Source organism: Alosa pseudoharengus, unplaced genomic scaffold (assembly GCF_046254945.1).
Source record: "Alosa pseudoharengus isolate Yale_2024_CS ecotype anadromous, Long Island Sound unplaced genomic scaffold, YU_APseudo_1.1 YU_APseudo_1.1_scf_23, whole genome shotgun sequence".
Taxonomy (NCBI): domain Eukaryota; kingdom Metazoa; phylum Chordata; class Actinopteri; order Clupeiformes; family Clupeidae; genus Alosa; species Alosa pseudoharengus.
Genome location: NW_027468685.1, coordinates 32,756,106 through 32,774,065, shown reverse-complemented (window position 1 = coordinate 32,774,065; position 17,960 = coordinate 32,756,106). Strand labels below are relative to the sequence as shown.

At 40.4% G+C, this 17,960-nt stretch overlaps 1 protein-coding gene across 2 annotated transcripts in view; it reads right to left on the bottom strand.

The window, feature by feature from the left end:
- The window catches only part of slco2b1 (solute carrier organic anion transporter family, member 2B1), a 250,698-nt gene that overhangs the window by 69,191 nt on the left and 163,547 nt on the right, over positions 1–17,960 (bottom strand). For both annotated transcript variants that reach the window (XM_076302397.1, XM_076302396.1), the window contains one exon: positions 16,474–16,643. In XM_076302397.1, the coding sequence (XP_076158512.1) occupies positions 16,474–16,643 (170 nt within the window). The remainder of the gene's footprint in view (positions 1–16,473; positions 16,644–17,960) is intronic.

Below are 17,960 nucleotides of genomic sequence, written 5' to 3'. Positions count from 1 at the left end.
TGCAGTTTGAAGCCCTTAAAAGACGACCCCAACAATTACACAATGTAGCTTTAAAGACCAACTGAGGCAAAAATTGAGTTTTTAAACATTTTTAAATGTTTATTTGGTGTTTTTTACATGTTACAATACATATTATGAGCAAAACACTCTCTGATGATCAAAATCTGGCTGGGATTTTTTTCATGGCTTTCACCAAGTCTTACGCAGAGCTAGTGAGCGGAGAGGAGCGCGAGCGAGCGAACGAGGAATTTTGTTGGACTGCGAAGCGCTTTTAAATTTAGAGGCCAGAGCGGCCGCTCTTTTCTGCTCCATTTCCGCTCTGATACCGCTCACACCACCAGTCTGAGGCATGCCCAAATCCACCCAGAATTAATTTCTTCCTAATAAAACCAAGACCGTTAAATTAATTGTAGCTTGTTGATAGGGATGGAGTTTGCTAAATATTTTAGAAAGTAAACTGATAAGTCATGCAAGTGTACTATTCCTAAAAAACAACTACCATAAATCCTCAAACTATGGCCGGGATTCTATTCATAGCCGGGCCTCAGATAATAGCGGGGCTGTGGTCGATTCAGACAAATAAAGGCTGGTCCCCAAATACAAGCCGGGGTAATAATTGCCTACCAGTAGGGCTATCAGTCCTAGAAAGAAACTGGAAGACATTGTTTCGATTTAACTCAATGAAATAAGACCTCTTCTTAATATTTTATATTGTTAGTTGGTTTAATACTGTCGCCAATGAAAAGTCATTGTCCTACACAATGGGTCTCCAACACGTCGCTCTCAAGCTCAGTCGCTTGCCGCCCCCTCCTTGCCAAAGGCTGAAGCAGTGCTACATTTAAACACAATTGTTGCCACGACTCAAGGCATTCCAGCCTACAAATTTAATAAAAAGTAAATCATGCATAATTAAAAAATAACTCAATTTAGGCTACTTAGCTATGCAATAAGGTTTCATTTACAGCACAGTGCACGTTCAATAAATGAATGAAAGCGGCTGCCTTGTCTCGCAATAAACAGCGGGTGGAAATCCAAACACTCTTTCAACTACATGAAACGTAATAGGGAGCCATCAAATACCCCCCAGATTTCAGTGCCTGTCAGTCCCAACATTTAGCAATATAATCAAACAGTCCAAAAGTAAATTAAAGCATATAACGGAATCTATGTGGACAAAGTGCATTCAATGCTCCACAATAATCGGATGCAGTGAGAATTTTCTCTACTAATGCGCTGTCATTCTTGTCTGGGCGTGCCAAACACACACACACGCGTCGGTATACGGGCCACTTATTTGGTTCTTGCGGGCTGGATGTGGCCCGCAGGCCACCTTTTGGGGAACCTTGGTCTACGAGTTCAGGTCTCAAAATAACAGAATTGATTTTGCCTGTATTTCTGTTATCACAAGAGATGAGGACCAATTACAAACAGAAATTTGTCGCAATCAACTTTTGTGTCGTCCAAAGACCCGCCTTTAGCGCAAGCTCAAGTAATTTCAGTGAGTGCGTTAACGTTGTCGTTGGCAAGAGCCAGAAATAGCATTAGTACAGAGTAGACACATACACTACTGGTCAAAAGTTTGGGGTCACTTAGAAATACCAGCTGAGATATGTAGCATTGTTTTTTTTTATCAGGGCAGCAGTTTTCCGATTACATTATGTGCCTACAAAAGGGTTCTCCGAAGTTTTCTCAATTAGCCTTTTGAAATTATATCAGATTAGTAAATATAATGTGCCTTTGGAACATTGGATAAATGGTTGCAAATCTGAAACCTGCTGCCCTGATAAAAAAAACAATGCAACTGATCTCAGCTGGTGTCTATAGTGGAGTGGAATGGAAATTTCTAAAGCCCTCCTTACATTGACAGACTTTGGAAAGATTTGCAAAGATTTGGAAAAGATTTTTGAAAGACTACAGTCTCAGACCCTCTCACATCTAAAGACAAGTAGTAGAGTTTTAAGTCACAGACTATGATTTTGCAATGACTAGGGATCTTGCAGGGTCACTATTTGCAAGACTGCAACTAGATTCCTTTAAATTATTACCCATCGTGCAATAGATAAACAGGAACTGAAATGATAGCCTACTAAACTCAAAGTCGTATTTTCGTGTTTCTGCAGCATTGTTTCATGCGTGACATCCCTAACCGATATAGAGTTGTTCTGTTACGTGGAAGAGCCGACTAAATATGTATAAGAAATGACAAATATTATAAGAATAACAATTAATCATATAGGCTACAGCTGTCGCCTACTTTGCCCCTTCCTGTTTGGTGTTGGAGAGAGGTCACTATTGGTTTTTATAGTTCACGTCACTATTTGCATGAGCCACGACTAGAAAGACTTGCGATAATATCAAACATGTTTGATATTGTCGTAACGGCAAAACTAGAAAAGGACTGACTCCGACTGACTTAAAACCGCTAAGATTGGCACCTTACACTTAACGATCTAGTTGACGGGAGCGCGCCGCGATTCCAGTACAACTCCCATGATTTCAGTCCGACTTTGGAAATTTAGTCGCCGACTGTGAAAACAGACCAAAATCGTACAATGTAAGGCCGCCATAAGTGACCCCAAACTTTTGACCGGTAGTCAGGGCTCCAGACTAACATTTTGCACTGGTGCGCCTAACTTTTTTTCTTAGGTGCACCAACACAAAAGTTAGGTGCACCCAAATTTTCAACCACATCGCATTTAACACCGCAGCAGGTTCACTTTTTTTCCTTAATTACTGTCCTATATAGGTTGTCCTATGACTTATGATTTACAATTCTACAAGAAAAGTAACTTAATGAAGTGTTGGTGCTTTAAGTGCTTCACTGAGCTGAAATTTAAACTTAAAACATCTCAAGATGAATTAAATAAAAATAACAGTGAGTAAATTAACAGTGCACGTCTTTTAAGGGCTTCAAACTGCACATCTCATGGCTCAATGTCTTACATACTATTCTTCATGGTCTTTAGGCCTTGACTAAACCAGCTCGCCATGCTAGCATCTTCCATAGAAATGTATTTGAGCACAATTTAAAGAGATGTTCCAAGTAGCCTGGGGGATTTTTATGTGATTTTGCAATGATGATTGCAATAATCATTTGACAGCCTACCCACAATGCAATTTACTTTTTAATTTTAGTATTTTTAAATTTTCAATAAGAACATATGGATAATGCAGTAACGAAATGGTAGGCCTATTATTATAGGCTATTGCAATGACTTGCATGCTCGATCTAAATGTGTCCATTCAATTCACCGTACACAATGACCACAGTTATACATGCAGGGAATATTCGGGCTTTAAATGTAGCAGCGATATTCGGTTTGCGCCAAATACTGGATTAAATTGATTGATGCCATCAGAATGAGTTTACACAACTCGCACGCAAAACGAATATTGCTGTTGAAAACCGGTTACTCCCTGCATGTAACTGCGGTCAATGACGCACTCCTTTTCGGCGATATCTGTATCTCTGTCGTTCGGGAAGGCCTTGTATGCATTGTTCGCAATTTTAAGACGTCTTTTCATCTGCAATGACTCCTATAAATTTGGCGCAAGTGGCATTCCTGTACGTCGGGTTTACGTTCAAACTATTTTTCTGGTGAATAATTATTTCGGACTGAACTTGGTGAAGGGAAGTTTCACTAGGCCTATCTTAGGCAACGATAACTTGATCATCATCTCGGGCTCGTCTGATCGGTTTGCTGCTGCCAGCCGCCGAAAGGCAGTGGGGAGAGGGGACATTTATTTTGGCCTATGTGACCACATTGTAATGCAACTACATCCACTCTGTTTATCTGACGGGTCTCTGACCTCTCTCTCTCTCTCTCTCTCTGCAGCACACGCATTTTCAAATTTACACACAGGCACTGGGCCACCCACGGCCAATCAGAGGGGAGGTCCCACCCTTCACTATCTGTGATTTGTTTAAACCACGATATTGGCCAAATATGTTTCTGTTATTGAACCAAAGGTAGAGTTTCAATGCGGACACTTTTTCCTCTCGAATAGCTGGTCGCACCGATGCGCCCTTCGATTTTTTTTAGTCGCACTTTTGAAAAATTAGGTCGCATATGCGACCAAATTGGTCGCACTCTGGAGTCCTGAGTAGTGTAAATATTTTTTTCCCCCGAAGTAAGATGTCGGACACCTATTATTTTGTTTTTGGCTGCGGTACAAGGTACATTGATTCTGATTCGGGAAGTCTTCACCACATTCCAAAAATAGATGTAAGAGAAAGTTGGGTAAAGTTTATCTGGAGGGAAAATGTGCCCGACATTGTGCCTGACAGATAAAGCCCGGGTATGCAATCTCCATTTTACCGATGACTGCTTTTCCAACAATGGACTGGCTTTCTCGACCAGTTTTCTGAACTTATGTCGCTCATCATCACTAGCTATGATCGGTTAATTGTAAATGGTGACTTTAATACTCATGTCAATAAGACAACTGATGCTAAAGCCAGTAAGTTCCTTAATGTTTTGGACAGTTTAGAGCTAAAGCAGCATGTTACAGGGCCCACCCACAACCTTGGCAACACCCTCGATCTAGTCATTTCTAGAGGGATAGAAGTCACAGACTTATCAGTAAATTATATAAATATGTCTGATCATTATTGTGTATCTTTTAATATAGCACTACATACTTCAAAAATTCATTTCGAAATTGCAATCAAATCGCAACTCTTGGACATTAGAGCAGAACAGCAGTTCATAGCTCTTATAGACTCCATAAATTTAGATATTTTACATCATCCAATTGATCAAATGGTAGAGGCTCTCAATCGTGAACTAGGTGTTCTGCTTGACAGAGTGGCACCCTTAAAGACAAAAAAAAGGCCCTGTAGCAAACTGACACCTTGGATGAACAAAAATATCCATGATCTAAAAAGATCCTGTAGAAAAGCTGAGAGAACATGGAGAAAAACTAAGTTACAGGTTCACCGTGCCATTCTAAAAGAAAAAATAGCAAATTATAATAGAGCTATTCGGAATGAGAGAAAGAACCACTTCTCTAAGGTAATTGCTGAAAACAGTGGAAACTCTAGGGTGTTGTTCTCCACTATTGATAGGCTATTGCATCAAACACCTTTTGATACACTCAGTCAGGCATCCTCTCCAAGATGCGAAGAATTTGCAGACTTCTTCAAAAACAAAGTAATTTCTATAAGTGAAGCTATTGGTAACATAGGTAATATGTTTGATAGTACACCCAAAAACAGCCCCCCAAAATTAAGGTTCTTTAGCACTATTACTCAATCTGACCTTAGTAAAACTAGATGTACCGCAGAGCGGTACAAAATATGACCGCCGCCCAGTCCAGCACATTTTTTCCAGAAAAAGAAATCACGCTGAAAGGCCTATATGATTCTAACTGTCTCACTAAATTGCATTATCCACACTCAATTCTCACTGGTATCTGCTTGACAACAAGTACCAAAACATGATTAGTTCATAGATTTCACATGTAAAATTCATTTTATACAACCCCACCTCCATCTTGCCTGTTCATAATTATGAGAAATTCTTGATTGTTTGTGTTATGTTTATGTTATGTGTGTGGGTGTGTGTGTGTGTGTGTGTGTGTGTGTGTGTGTGTGTGTGTGTGTGTGTGTGTGTGTGTGTGTGTGCGTGCCTGCGTATGTGCCTGTGCATGGAAGCGTACATATGTCTACTGTGTGAGTATGTGTCATGATTACTGTGAATGTGTGTGTGTGTGTGTATCTGTTTGTGCACATGTGTGCACATGAACTGGGCTAACATGACCCCTGGAGGCAAATATACGGGAAAAAATGGTCATCCTAGGCCCTACAGTTCTCAAGATATTCACAGAGAACTGTGTCTGGCCTACCCTCCTTTCGGGGGGTCCAGTCCAGCGGGGGGGCTACAGATCAAAACGAAAAATGACAGTTCCATGCTATCCATGTGGGGGTACATGCCCACCAAGTTTTGTGTACCCCGGTCTTTCAGTGTCCCGGGAATCCTTGTTGGTGTACGTCACTAAATGTACACATAAATTGTTTTATTGTAAGGCCCCCCATGAACGAAAGTACACAAAACTTGGCATGCATTCGGAGGGTGTCATAATGATCCTACACTTTCAATTTCGTGCAGTTTTGACCATGTCAGCCAGAGATATTGTGATGAAAACACCTAATTTTTTGCTTTTTAATTTTTAACTAGGTGGCGCTATACATGAAATAAGTGGTAATGGGATGGGTTGACATGGCCCCTTGAGATCAACATACAAAAAAAAGGTGGACCTCCTAGGCCCTACGGTTCTCGAGATATTCACAGAAAACTGTCTCCGGCCACCTACAGGCCAGTTGGTGTATAGTAACATAAATGAATTTATTGTGTGGCCCCCCATGAACGGAATTCCACGAAACTTGGCGTGCATTCAGAGGGTGTCATAATGATCCTACACTTCCAATTTCGTGCAGTTTTGACTATGTTAGGTCACAGATACCTGCGATTACAACACCTCATTTTTACTTTTTTGTGTTTAACTAGGTGGCGCTATACATGAAATGAGTGGTTATGGAATGGGTTGACATGGCCCCTTGAGATCAACATACAAAAAAAAAATGGTCCTCCTAAACCTTACGGTTCTCGAGATATTCACAGAAAACTGTGTCTGCCCTACCCTCCTTTCGGGGGCTACAGATCAAAACGAAAAACGATGGTTCCATGCTATCCATATGGGGTTACATGCCCACCAAGTTTCGTCTACCCCGGTCTTTCAGTGTCCCGGGAATCATTGACAGAAATTTGGACATGCGAAAAAGAAAAAAAAAAAAAAAAAAAAATCTGACTAAACCTATATGACCGCCGCTTCGCTGCGCGGCGGTCATAATTATAACTCAAACCAGCTCCTCAACATGTGCTTTGGATCCAATCCCTACTAGATTCCTCAAAAATGTATATGATAGCTTAGCTCCCTTTATTCTCAAGATAATAAATAACTCATTAGAAACAGGTATATTTCCAACTGCTTTTAAAAATGCTTCTTGACCATACTAATCTGAGCAACTACAGGCCTATATCAAACCTACCGTTCCTGAGCAAAGTCCTTGAAAAAGTCGTTTGCAATCAGTTAAATACCTTCCTCAACGAAAACAGTATCCTTGAAAAATTCCAATCAGGTTTTAGATCAAATCACAGCACAGAAACGGCTCTAGTAAAAATAGTCAATGATCTTAGACTGGCTACTGACTCAAACAAAGTCTCAATCCTTATTCTTCTAGATTTGAGTGCGGCATTTGACACCATTGATTTGCCTTGGTCCCCTGCTCTTTTCCCTATATATGCTTCCGTTGGGAAACATCATAAGTCAGCATAATGTAAACTTCCACAGCTACGCAGATGATACCCAATTGTATATTTCTGTGGAGCCAACTAACCCAGATGGCCTTTGCTCCCTCGCTGCACGCCTAACCTCCATTAATCAGTGGATGAGCAAACATTTTTTGAAACTAAATGATGACAAAACAGAGGTACTTTTGGTTGGACCAAAACCAAAGCGAGGCATTGTTCTTAGTAATCTGGGGAACTTGGCGCACCAGGTCAAACCAAAAGTAACAAGCCTCGGTGTCATCTTAGATGCAGAGTTAAGTTTACTTAAGTTACTTAGGCAGCCTATTTCCACCTGAGAAACATTGCCAAAGTGTGTCCCTTTTTAACTCAACAAGATGCAGAAAAACGAATTCATGCCTTTATCACTAGCAGGTTAGACTACTGCAATGCACTTTTCACTGGTCTTCCCAAAAAACATCTAAAGAAATTGGCACTCATACAGAACCCTGCGGCGACTTTTAACTAAGACCAAGAAGAGAGAACACATCACCCCTGTGTTGGCTGAACTGCACTGGCTCCCTGTTTCCTATAGAATTGATTCTGAATGGCATAGCACCTTCATATATCTCTGAGCTTTTAATATCTTATCAACCACAAAGGAAACTTAGATCATCCAATTCTAATCTTTTAATTGTACCCAAAGTGCTCAACAAGCAAAGTGGAGAAGCTGCGTTTATCCATTATGCCCCAAAACTATGGAACACCCTGCCTCTGTACATCAAGCAGGCGAGTTCAGTAAATACTTTTTAAAAAGATCTGAAAACATACCTGTATAGAAAAGCCTTTAGTTAACTCATCTTATCCTGTAGACTACTTTTTCAGATTATTCTGCTGCCATTGGAGGGCGCAGCCAGCCAGAAGCAGATGTGCTCCCCCTATTAAGTCAGGTTCTGCTCAAGGTTTCTTCCTGGAATATGGGAGTTTTTCCTTGCCACAGTTGCCATATGGCGTGCTTGTGGGGGTTAAGGCTGCCAGTCTTGAATGTCTGTGTATAAAGTCAAATAATTGCGACATATGCTAAGAACAAGCTAAGGCTGGCTGCTTGGAGTCCGCATCAACGGGGCCTAAGCATTTGTTAGCCTAGGCATTTGTCAGCAAAGCCTTATATATCCATAGTAGTATAATAGTATTTCTGATATGTTGCTGATTGGATCATAAACAGCCACAGCAACAAAGGGGAATGACTGACTCTTCTCTAATAACTGTTACATGTTATTTTCTATATTTCTGATATGTTGCTGATTGGATCATAAACGGCCACAGCAATGAAGAAAAGTGAAAGTGATTGATAATGACTGACGGACTATTATTGTGTTACATGCTCCAAATGTAAAGCACTTTGAGCTGCATTCTGTGTATGAAAGGTGCTATACAAATAAAGCTTATTATTATTAGGGCTTCGCTAAAAAGCTGTTGCTCAAGCCGGATGCTGTGCCAACTATTTATCCTGGCGACATTGCAAGAGTTAAATTGGTATGTTTATTTTTGTTGTTAAGTCATGTCTAGCTAAAGCTAACATTAATGTTACAGCTTTCTAGGAAAAGGTAGTGGTTAGAGGCCAAGCCTTCATAGGCAAATGCACTGTGAGCGGAAAAACCAGCCTTGCATTTTTGGGCCAACGGGCAGCTGGACTCAGAGACAGAAAGTCCCGTAGTCTCACGATGTAACAAATTGCTTTACTGCACTACACACATACACGCCAGGCCCCGGCTAGAACAAGGTAGCGATGGAGTTTGTCAGACATTCGTCATGCAGAACCAGCAAAAAGAAGCAGAAAACGAGTAAACTGGAACAGGGAAAGAGGAAACGGCAGACTGATCGATTGAGGAGTGTCATAAAATATATACTCTGAAGCTGTAGGGGGAGCTCTGCAGAGAAACCTGCAAGCAAAAAGTGAAAGAACAGCAAAGGGGGCTTTAACGCCGGTCACATGTCTTTTGTCTACACAGGCTGTCGTTTACCACAACATACTGTATTTCCAAGCAATTTCAATCCATTTCAAGGACAAGATTTTAACTTTGTATGTGTATGCGAGGTTGTATCCTATTTGCATGACATGAAATAAAGCCTACTGGCAGGGGCGTATCAAGCTATTTAAAAGTGTGGGGGTTGTGGGATAGGAAAATGAAACAATCTTGCCAAATTATAAATAACTCCCTACAGGGACGTTGTAAGTATTTTCTGAGAGGGGTGCGGACTATATTGGTGTCCGGCAGTTTCTACCCTGAAAAAAACACACCATTTTAATACAGTTTGGGAGGGACAGAAGAAGCAGCGCCCCTCATATGTGTGGCTCATGTGACATGTAGGCCTACATGATCTACCTATCACTTTACTATTTGACACTACCCTACATGGAGACATATCTCATGTTATAAATCAAGAAATCATTTCAGAAATTATGTTTTGTGCATATGGGTTAGCAGGCTACAATAAATTGCCCTAACAGACAGCAGCCTAATTTCGAGGTATCACTAATACCTAAATAAATATAATAATAAAGAATACAGAACTGTAAGCTTAAATTCAAAAACGTTTGAAGTCTACCCAAACATATGCAAAGGGAATATAAATAAATTGTGTTGCATATAGCCAGCTTAATTAATGTCAATTTAAAGATTATGATTAGCAGTTTCTTTTTCCATTAATAGTTACAGGAAGCCACGTTGTTGTTTAAGTTATTGTTGCTTCTAGCCCACGTTACCTAGTTTCACTTGCTGCAGGGACACACACATTGCATGAGCGCTCATAAGCGTTCTATTTGAGTTCTACATGCTGGAAATCTTAGTTCTCAGATGTAGAACTCAAATGTGTCTTGACGCCTATAACTTAATTTCGCGGCTACGTGGACCAGTAGGTTAATTGTTGAGGAGGCCCATAGTTTGAGAAAAGCTGCAGATCATAGACAGAGAAAGCAAAATGCTCTGAGAACAGTATAGTAGCCAAGGTCTTTCTGCACAAACAAGTGCCTTGGTGCGCGCACCCCCGCTTTGACTTTGACTCTGCATTTATACATTGTGACAAAAACTGTCAGTCAGACAGTGAATTTTGGTTTACTAAATTAGCATAATGCGGTAACAATTATCATTTCAATTCTACCTGAAATCTGCTCACTGCAGACTTTATAATGCAGACCCAAGCAGCAGCACCTTGAAAGATGCACACTTTGAATTTGATCAGAGCGGCTCTGGTTCTTCACTGGCTAACTTGATGTGATTGGCTGGATGACCATTCAATCAAATCAACAGACCTATTTGTGTCTCTTTGTGTGTGCGTTATGGTAGATACGGTTCCAACTCTTTACGGGAGCGTTTATTTCCATATTTTACTTTCATTTTAATCTGACAAAAAGTGTGGGGGATAGAATCATGTTCGAGCAAAAGTGTGTACGTTATAACACCCACATCCCCCACGCTTGCTACGCGCCTGCCTACTGGAAAGATTTTAATTGTAAACTATGTCATAGAAAAAAAAACAGGGTTTGAGGAATTAACCACTCACAAGTTGCTTCATCTCTCAAACATTGCAGAATTGCAGTTACACTAAATCAGTGGTCCCCAAACTACGGCCCGCGGGCCGGATACGGCCCGCCACCTCATTTTAGGTGGCCCCCCAATACATGTCCGTGGTATATAGGATCCGGCCCGCACGGGAGTACGACATCGTCAAACTATAACCTCCGTAATTTCCCCCATTCATTCTCTATGGCGGGTCTTAACAGTACACATGTAATACTCTTTTTGTCCACTGGTGGTTGTTTTGGCGCTGTTTCGCGTTTGCCATCGAAAACGGAATGAAATGTTAGGCCTACTGTACCTGCAAACAATGTAAGGCCTCTGCTGACTGCATCAGTGCTCAAAGTATTCTAAAAGTTTATCAATTAATTGTTAATAACTAACTAACTTCTATTCAAGTCATAATTCTGGAACTTTCTAGTATAATTATTTATATTTTTTATTCACTCGTTCAAATATTCATACAGAGTTCACAAAGTTCTCATCAGGTGAGTGAAAGTTAGAATGGTGGTCATTTCAGATGTTTCTGCCACCACTTCATAAAACTCATAGTTTGAGAACTTTAAATTTGTAGGATATTGCTTGTTCACAACTTGAGCTGTGTATGCAAAGTTCAGAGTTCAAAATATACTTTTGGGACTCCCTGCTTATAGTTTTGAGAATGCTATTATTAGTATTATTTCATTTGAGCTACATTTTACACTGATATGGCAAGATGGCAATATAAACACAGATAACAATGGTATTAAATTACAATAGCCTATAGATTAAATGTAATGGAATATTCAACTAAGGTAGACTGCCTTTGTTCACAGCGCTAAGCTATTTATGGTTACTGATATACGCCCTCTCTTAGAGCCAGGCATAGTGAGCTGGCCCTCGGAAGAAAAAGTTTGGGGACCACTGCACTAAATGAACTAAATAACCAATTATCCTGGCCAGTTACACAAACACAATGAATATCGATCTCATAAGCAAGGTAAGACAGGATACAGATCATACTGTACATTCTCATTAAATGGGTGTTGCATTGGTGAACTAGATGAACCGTATAGCGGTACAAAATATGGCAGCTGCTCATTCCTGTACATCCACTCCGCGAAAATAAACCACATTAATCAATTTGTCTCCATCTTCTACTCCATCCCCCACTCTTGAAACTTTTGTGTATACCTGTTTGGCATGTGTGTTTGCGGGCCGCACAGAAAGTAGCCTACTGGCGCTGCAAAGGTGAATAGATTTGTAGGACTTGCCAAATAAATTGTAGCATTATTATAAAACCTTTAAAATCTCTAAACAATCACAAGTAGGGCAGTTCATCACATTCCATCCATTGCAACTGGACTGATGAAAGGTCATGTACACATGTAAGCTACATTGTATTTGGAAAAAGCAGAAGGTAGCAGCATAATGTATTTATTTATTTATTTATTTATTTATTTATTATTAAACAAAACAATCCCTGTCAGTTCCATGCAGTTTTCAACAGCTATCAAGAAGAGAGGTCATGTCATGGATTTTTGTGAATGTTTCTTCTTCTACATATGCAAGAGTTTAGTCATCTAGTTCATATGATATTCAACTTTATTGTCAATGCACAAATTAAATACCAGTAGTCCAAAACAAAATGCAGTTTTCGTTGTGGAAAACGTGTTATATCCATGATGAGTCTTGAGTTATTGAATTAACTTAACATTGTGTGCTGATAAGTATTACACTCTGTCTACTCTACTTTAACTTTTGTCTAACTCTAACTCTGCCGTCTACTCTAACTTTTGTGTGGGCATTATAAGCAGCACTAGCTTAAGCGGGCAATCTGGTGGGCTTTAAGCGGTTTCCTTCAAAACTTCCATAAAAAACAGACTAGGTTTCTAATTGTGACCGGTCTTTATTTGTCCAAACCTCCAGGCCAGTAAATAAGGGCCTGCATCTACTGTAATTGGGACTCTGCTTTTAATCAAAGTAAAGTTTTACAGTAATCTGGTATAGCCATTGCTATAGTGTCTCATGCTTGTTGGTGAATGATTATAATTAATTATTATAATGACCTACAGTGGGTCCCCGTTAAGTTTGGACGGGTTCCTTCATGAATCACGCACCCCATTTTCTCAGCAGAAATGGCATAAACTTCAGTTGACACAAACAACCACAAGGTGTCCACTACTATTTTTGATGCGACTGACTTACTGCTTCCATGACGCAGCGGGGGCACGGAACTTAAATTGATCACGGTAGTTTAAGCTTACACTTGACAAAACATTCTAATATGAAAATGTAGATGCAATTGTTGTAAAATGGTGCAGCTCCTTTAAGAAAGCACCGTGTGCAGGGATGGAGAGAGAGAAAGCGAGAGGGGATAGGCCTATGTGTGTTAGAACTTAGCGTGTGGAAAAAGTACGTGCTGTTGAGACTGGAGCGAGTCATATTCAAAATAATGCAAATAAAGCAATTATCCTAATTCATTGCAACCAAAGCATGCCTGCTTGCCGACGTTCAAACGAAAAATATATCAAAGCACCTTTTGCGTTTGAATGTAGCACGAAAAAATGTTTAAACAGCTGGACAAATGATTTAGCCAATTGATTATATAACCTGTACACCAGCAATTGTTGAACATTTACCTGTACAAGTACATTGACAGTAGCCCAGCCTAACAGCATGTTGTAGGCCTAGGCTACTGTAGAAATTTCACTTAAATTGCAACCGCAACATGCCTGCTTGCCAACGTTCAAACGACAACGAAAAAGATAATAAAACAACAAGACGGTTGAGTCTGAATGACACTGAGTTTTTAGACACTGAGTTTTTGTAGTTAAGAAATATTTTCGTATAAAAAAATGGTCATTCTTCAATCTCCTTCACTGACGCCCATGGAAAAGGCTTAACGTCCCAAAACAACGATCAATGATCATCAAATTTCTCTCTCACATTGCTCCTCATAACCATCTATAAAAAAGTGAACTTTGAAATTGCGATCAGTGACTGGCATCAGGTGAACGAAGCTTTTCCAAGTTGAACAGGCTATTAAAAACTATTTGCGCACCTCTATGTCACAGGAGAGACTGGGCTCTCTCTTCTATGAAAAAGACGTTAGGCTACCTGCAAACTGGCCTATGATTTCATTGCTGAGTTTGCGGCAAAGCAAGAAAATGTTTTTTTTCCTGAGTCAGGATATGGCGAGTCAGTGTCATTTATTTGTCCAATGTTAGCCTATAGATACAGACCAGTACATCTTATCAATAGTTTGAATGTCGTGTGTGTTTCTGCTCATTGACAAATACCGTTCAGCACAATGATTCATGCCCAATTAATTCCCCCTGTTAAAGTGTTCGCCTTTGTTCATCCCCTCGCCTTTGTTCATCCTCTTGCGTCCCCTTGCGACGGCCCTGCAGCTCCTCCTAAGACAGCGAGGAAAAAGTTAAAATACGCGATAAACCCGGGAAAAGTTGACAGGTTTGTTTCGGTCCCGGTGATTATTTGTGAAATTGTGCAAACGACAGCCTTTTCAAGGCATTTCCAGGAAGGAGTCGTAGCATGCAAGCTCCCAAATTGACCCAGTAGCCTAAGGCATCAATAAATTGTTGGGACTGGGGAGGGTCATGCGTTTTTTCTCAATCACTTTGGAGGGTCATAGAAAAAATTATTGCTGGCGAGGGAGGGTCACGTCTTTTTTGACTAACGCTCCCAAAACTCCTCCGGTAGCCCCTTAATTAAAAAAATAACGAACAGTCCCTAATTGATTAATAGCCTAGGCCTACACCAGCAATTGTTGAACATTGACCTGTACAGGACATTGACAGTAGCCCAGCCTAACAAGCAAATGTTGCAAAATACATCAAAAGACGCAATTAATCAAAAATAAATAATGTAATCTGCATCGCTTTATTTAACAAACTGCAAGCAACAAGAGCATTGAGTTCGCTGTAAGGCCAAACCCAAGAGCAAAGCCTATCTGTTAAGGCAGTCGATAGGCTATATAACGAGCTGTGTGCCTGGAAAGACGATAGATGACGGCTCTGGTCATCCCATACCCTCCCCCCACTTCCTGTAGCCTACCATTATGAAGGCCTGTAGCCTAAAACGACTCGTTGCCGTTTTGTGACATTAAGCTTTTTCACGTTAAGCCCCCCTCCCCCATCCCCTTCTTTCACAAGCAGTGGGGGAGCGCGGGGCACAAAGTAACACTTTATGGTAGACAAAGGAGGGTTCTCCGCGCTTCTGTCGTTTGGCCACAATCCGTTGCAACCAGGCCAGGACAGATATTTTGGAGAGAAGGAGAGACGCCGGTGCAGCTCAGATGTCTTCTTAATTTTCTTTATTCTTTAGTAAAAGGTGCAGAACATTATTAAACTTTGACTAACATTTCGATGTGTCGATGTTTTTGACTAACGAACATCGAAACGTTAGTCAAAGTTTAATAATGTTCTGCACCTTTTACTAAAGAATAAAGAAAATTAAGAAGACATCTGAGCTGCACCGGCATCTCTCCTTCTCTAACACTTTTTGGCTTTGGCTAAATATTTCTAAAATCATTTGAGTTTCACTAGTCACATGTTTTTACAAGCAACACTTGTTATTGAACTAATAACAGACGTGTGTCGAAAATTGACTTTATTTTCCATACGGAGAAATAACATATGCAGTCTAACCAAGGTCAATCTTGCCAAAAAAGCCCTCAAACCTGAAAACACATGAGGCAAAAGTGCAAAACATCACAAAACTAACTAAACTAACACGCGCATATTTTTGTATTGCAATCATTGTAGCCTACAGTTGTAACAGCGCGTAACAGTCGTTTTACTCCCCGTATGCGCTCATTATAAAGAACGTTTAACGTGTCCCAAAAACAGCTATCAATTAATCACCCACTTGACCTTCAGACAACGCTATCTGCTTCGAGTAGGCCTATTGGGTAGGACTGTAGCCTACACTGGTTGCTGTGGCACAGTCTTGAGTGACCGAATTTTTCTTTGTCATATGAATGCTGTCATTTTGTTAACATTACTGTTAAGGAGATGCTGTAGGCAAAGTCTATATTTCAACCTCGTTAGTGTAGTAAAAAAAATCAGAACTATTTACAAGGTTTCTGGGCAGCATATTTATGTTCTGTTAGTAAGCGAACTTCTCATGACTACCGACAAAGTAGCCTACTGCCAGCTGACAAAGCTCTCATTTTAAAACATTACTGAGAGACAGACACTGTACAATCAAGAAATCTTGCCACTGAATCCAAAACTATGTTTAACATTATGTACAAAGCTTAGGCTACAGTGGACTAGCATGTTGCAGGGGCTGCTAAAAACACAGAGAAACGCACTGAAAACTCGGCCAATCACAGCCCTTGCGGTCGAATGCGCCGTCTGGTTCGACCGTGGAACTCCACAGCGGCTGCAGTTGTACTTACATTTCACCATTCACCATGATCGTGAATGAAGTGTCAATTTTTAACTGGGACCCACTGTATGATTGTATTATATCATGTTATAAATCACTAAGGCAATAACCTTCCTAGAAAGTGTAGTATGTTTTTTTTTTTTAAACTCATCTCTCACTGAGATTCCTCCATGTAAATGTGCATGCATAGAATGCAAATGTGTTGGCCTTACCTCAATATCATCATGAAGGACGGTGTTTGAGAGAGGGAGGCAATGCAGCATGTGAGGGAGGACAGCACCATAAAGGGAAGGAGGAGATGGGTACAATTGCTGCCACAGTCACCTGGCACAGCATAACTTGGAATGCTTTGCAGGTCAATGCATCCACAGTCTGTGTAGTTCTGTGTAGTTTAAAATAAGCATTAGACATTTTTATTGGTCTTATGTTAGTGAGTAAAGTTCTTTACCTTTTCTGAGATGAGACATTTTTTTGGCATTAAAAGCAATTTGTTAGGTGGACCAATATGGACCATTGTAACACCCTTAGCCTATAGCACAGTGGTAGTGATGAAATTGATTGACAGGCTCAGTGTCCACAGGGACTGAGGTTCACATCTGGCCTGAGGTCATTTCCAGAATTTCACAGAAAATGGGGCAGGCTTTATACAATGACAGAAGCGTGGTTGGAACCACTTTGTGCACAACCAATGGCTTCCCTGATGGGGTGAACATTAAACAACATATATTTTCTTGGAAATTGAGTTAACAACTGCATCTAAAAAAACTTTGTTTAAAAGGACTATGTGTTTACTGTACTTCCGAAAGGATTTGATTAGAGCTTAATGTACTAATTGAAGTTTAATTCACCCTTCGCTAAGTCCCGCCCTCCTTATTTACTGTTGCTATGCCTGACAAGCTTTAGCACCCTGCACGTCTATTACATAGGGGGAGAAACGGGACTTTTCAATGAAATGTCATTTACAAAGACATCGTACCACACTAAAAGCTAATATTTTGTCACTAGCAACCTACATTTGTCCTCTGTCAAATACAGTTGGAATTTCAGCTCTGAACAAAACCGTTCATGAGTTATTTAAGCAGAAGTCGAATGTGCATTTTGTTTCATTCGACTCTCCTGGCCAGAATGAATGGAACAGGCATGGGGGACGAAAGAAACATACCATTTAAGCTATGTACTGTACTTCCCACAACTTCAATATTTGACAACATATCATGAATGGTACTTCAAATAGGTGTTATTTTAAATAGATTGCTGATGGGCTATACATCTTGGTGAACGTCTGTTAACAACTTCTTGCCGTCATCGTTAAGCGTGTATGGAAATATCATACAATATGCCATTTTTTATATAACAATATGTGTTTCCAATTATATCATGTTTCTATAGTGTAACATGTTATTTCACTGTGTCTTTACGTGGGTTAGGGCACCACACATCCAAATAAGTGCCCTTCATGACCCACAGGCCTTCAGTCTCCACAGGTTAACATGGCAAAACTCGAAAAGCTTGTCAGACCTCCCGTGCCTAGTGACGGGTTGCTAAAGCCACGATTGGCCTGTGGCGGTTTTCGGGTGTGGCTTAGCGAAGGGTGAATTGCACCAGTGGTTACATTCTTTGATAATCAAAAGTAAACTGAGTGTGTGTAGACATATTGATGTCAGGGTCAGGCTAGGAGTCAGATTCAATCATTAGTAGA